The 2,850-nt window shown below is 37.6% G+C and overlaps 1 protein-coding gene across 1 annotated transcript; it reads left to right on the forward strand.

Moving 5' to 3' along the window:
• Nucleotides 1-931: 931 nt before the first annotated feature.
• LOC107804161 (mitogen-activated protein kinase kinase kinase 20-like) lies at nucleotides 932-2,609 on the forward strand. The gene has a single exon (XM_016628003.2). The coding sequence runs from the start codon at nucleotides 1,291-1,293 to the stop codon at nucleotides 2,377-2,379; it is 1,089 nt and encodes a 362-aa protein (XP_016483489.2). The 5' UTR covers nucleotides 932-1,290; the 3' UTR covers nucleotides 2,380-2,609.
• Nucleotides 2,610-2,850: the final 241 nt, after the last annotated feature.

Genomic DNA, 2,850 nt, shown 5'->3' on the forward strand with positions numbered 1-2,850 from the left:
CATTTTGCTTCTTTGCGCAATGTACCAAAGAACAAATTAAAATTTTATGAAATTAAAAGAAAAAAATCATGTAGATAATGAAAAATATTTGAATGACAAGTCTTGTTCTGTTCCAAGACTTGTTTCTGCAACTAGTTAATCTTATTGTTTTAGGAGAAAAAAATCTTAATAGCCCCTCGTCAAAACGACTTATCGAGTCCCACAACCTTTTCAAAGGTTCAATTAATCTAATCGTTTACCCTCTTTTTGTTTTAGGACTAGTCAAATGCAATTTGCGTTGAAATGGACTTATTATTAATTGTATGACGAGTAAATGAATCCACTATAGCCATTAAGAGTGTTATGACTACAATTGAATAACAGTAAAAAGGGTTGAAAACCCATTAGAGCCATGAAAAGTGCAAAAAGTCTTCACTGTTACTTGCTAATTATGGGCAAACCGTATATGAATAACAAAAGATGCTGCGACTTTTAAAGGCGCCTATTAGCCATATATAATTATTTTTGTACGATTCAGTTACACAATTTAATCGTTGACAGAAACAAGCGCTCTCCGTTTGTATTCTCTGATTGAAACCTCTTTGTTCTGTTTTGCATTTTGTTGATAGGAATGTTTAAAATGTGACCGTCAATATAGGTAGATTTCACAACCATCACTATCGGACCCATCCTTGTGGCTGTGGGGTTCGATTCTCAACCGTTGTACGTAAATGATTTTTTGAAAATAAAGGTACAAACAAATTTCTAAATTTTATTTGTCAATTCATACGATGATCTTTACTAACTGTATAGTTTTGACACCATATATTAACACTATGCATAATGATTCAAATGGACCACGTCTCGAAAAGTGATCTCCATTGTTTTAGCGAAATTAGGAAGTAGCACCCTTCATTTGAGGGGGGAAAAAGAAGGAACAAATATCTTACCACAATCACATGCCATTTTTATTTTATTATTGTGTCTCCCACAACTTGAACTATTATTAATTAATAATAAAATTATACCCAAAAAAAACTAATACATGCAGTGACGTATGCATTCGTCACTATTCACTAGCTGTATGAACATTGTTCATTAAATTTAATTCAGCAAAAAACCTTCAAAAGGAAATTGGAAAGAGAAAACAAAAAAAGAAAAAATAATTTCCCCCGCACTATATATAGAAGTCCCCTGTGTGAAGCAAAGTTCGCGGTGAATTGCGCGTTCCTCTGCTCTATTCTTTCCTTCTTTAACAGAAAGCCTAAAATAACAAAAATTCAGCTTAATTTTCCCCCAAAAAATACAGCCATGGATTGGGTTCGAGGTGAAGCAGTAGGCCATGGAAGCTTCGGCAAAGTCAACTTTGCAATACCCAGATGCCAGAATACTCTGTTTTCTCAATCGATGGTGGTTAAATCTTCTGCTGCTTCCTGTTCAGCTACTCTGTTGAACGAGAAGCTGATCTTGGATGAGCTTAACAGTTGCCCCCACATCATCAATTGCCTTGGCGACAACTTTACATACGAAAATGGCGAAAAGATATACAATGTCTTATTGGAGTATGCTTCTGGAGGTGACTTGTCGGAAAAGCTCATGAATTCCAGTGATCATAGATTGCCGGAATTTGAAATCAGAAAATACACCAAGGCCTTACTCAGAGGGCTACACTATATCCACAAGAGTGGCTATGTCCACTGTGATATTAAACTTCAGAACATTCTTTTAGGCAAAGATGGTCAGGTCAAAATTGCTGACTTTGGATTGGCAAAAAGAGCTGATTCAATGAAAGATGATAACCTGCGATGTGAATTGAGGGGTACTCCATTGTACATGTCGCCGGAAATGGTTACCGGCGGCGAACAAGACTCTCCCGCCGATATCTGGGCACTTGGGTGTGTTGTGGCAGAGATGGCAGCAGGAGCTCCAGTTTGGAAATACTCAAATATAACCCAACTATTGATGGCAATTGGAGTTGGTGATCAATTGCCTGAATTTCCCGCGAAGTTATCCGACGAAGGAGAAGATTTTCTAGGAAAATGCTTTGTGAAGGACCCAAGAAATAGATGGACGGCTGAGATGCTTCTACACCATCCTTTTGTTGCTGATCAACATTATGATGATGTCACTGTTACATTGAATGACGAAACATGCGGGAGTGGCAGTCCTTCGACGTCTCCTAGGTGCCCATTTGATTTCCCAGATTGGGTATCTGATGACTCTGCTGAATCCTCAGCAACATGTTCAATTACATATCTGCCCTCACCGGCAATTCAAGAATTACTGAATTTTAGCGGCGGGTCATGGTCCACAACTCCGGCGGAGAGGCTGCGGGAGTTAATCAATGAAGGACCTGAATCTGAGTGGTCCACTGATGATGGCTGGGTCTGCGTTCGGTGATGTCTATCTCAAATTATTTTATATTTAAGTGATAGAAAAAACCAGAGTACTGAAGATCTTTTTGTTATCAGCTCTGATTTTTTTTTTTCCCTTTCACCTTATTGGTTAGGCAGGTCAATTTTTTCTTACTTCTTTCTTTTTTTTGGTACATAGCAAACAAGTTCATTGTACATACAAAAGTTGAAATCAGGATATCATTAAAAAAGACAAGTTATTGGGACTCAGCAAAATGTACAGATTTTATCTTTTAGTATTTAGTGAGTGAAGTTATGAAACAACTTGGTTACTTGGAAAAACGAGAATTGCAAGGAGGCAGTGTAGCCACTACTTGTGCTTTGGCTGCAGTTTTTTTCCGCCCAGATATTTTGGGCCAACAATCATCAACTATATCGTACGCAATCATTCAGTTTATCTCTGGCAAGTTGCAACTTCTCCAATAAAATCATTGACTCAGTAGCCGAAAATCAATAT

The sequence above is a fragment of the Nicotiana tabacum genome, chromosome 17 (assembly GCF_000715075.1).
Source record: "Nicotiana tabacum cultivar K326 chromosome 17, ASM71507v2, whole genome shotgun sequence".
NCBI classification, from domain to species: Eukaryota; Viridiplantae; Streptophyta; class Magnoliopsida; order Solanales; family Solanaceae; genus Nicotiana; species Nicotiana tabacum.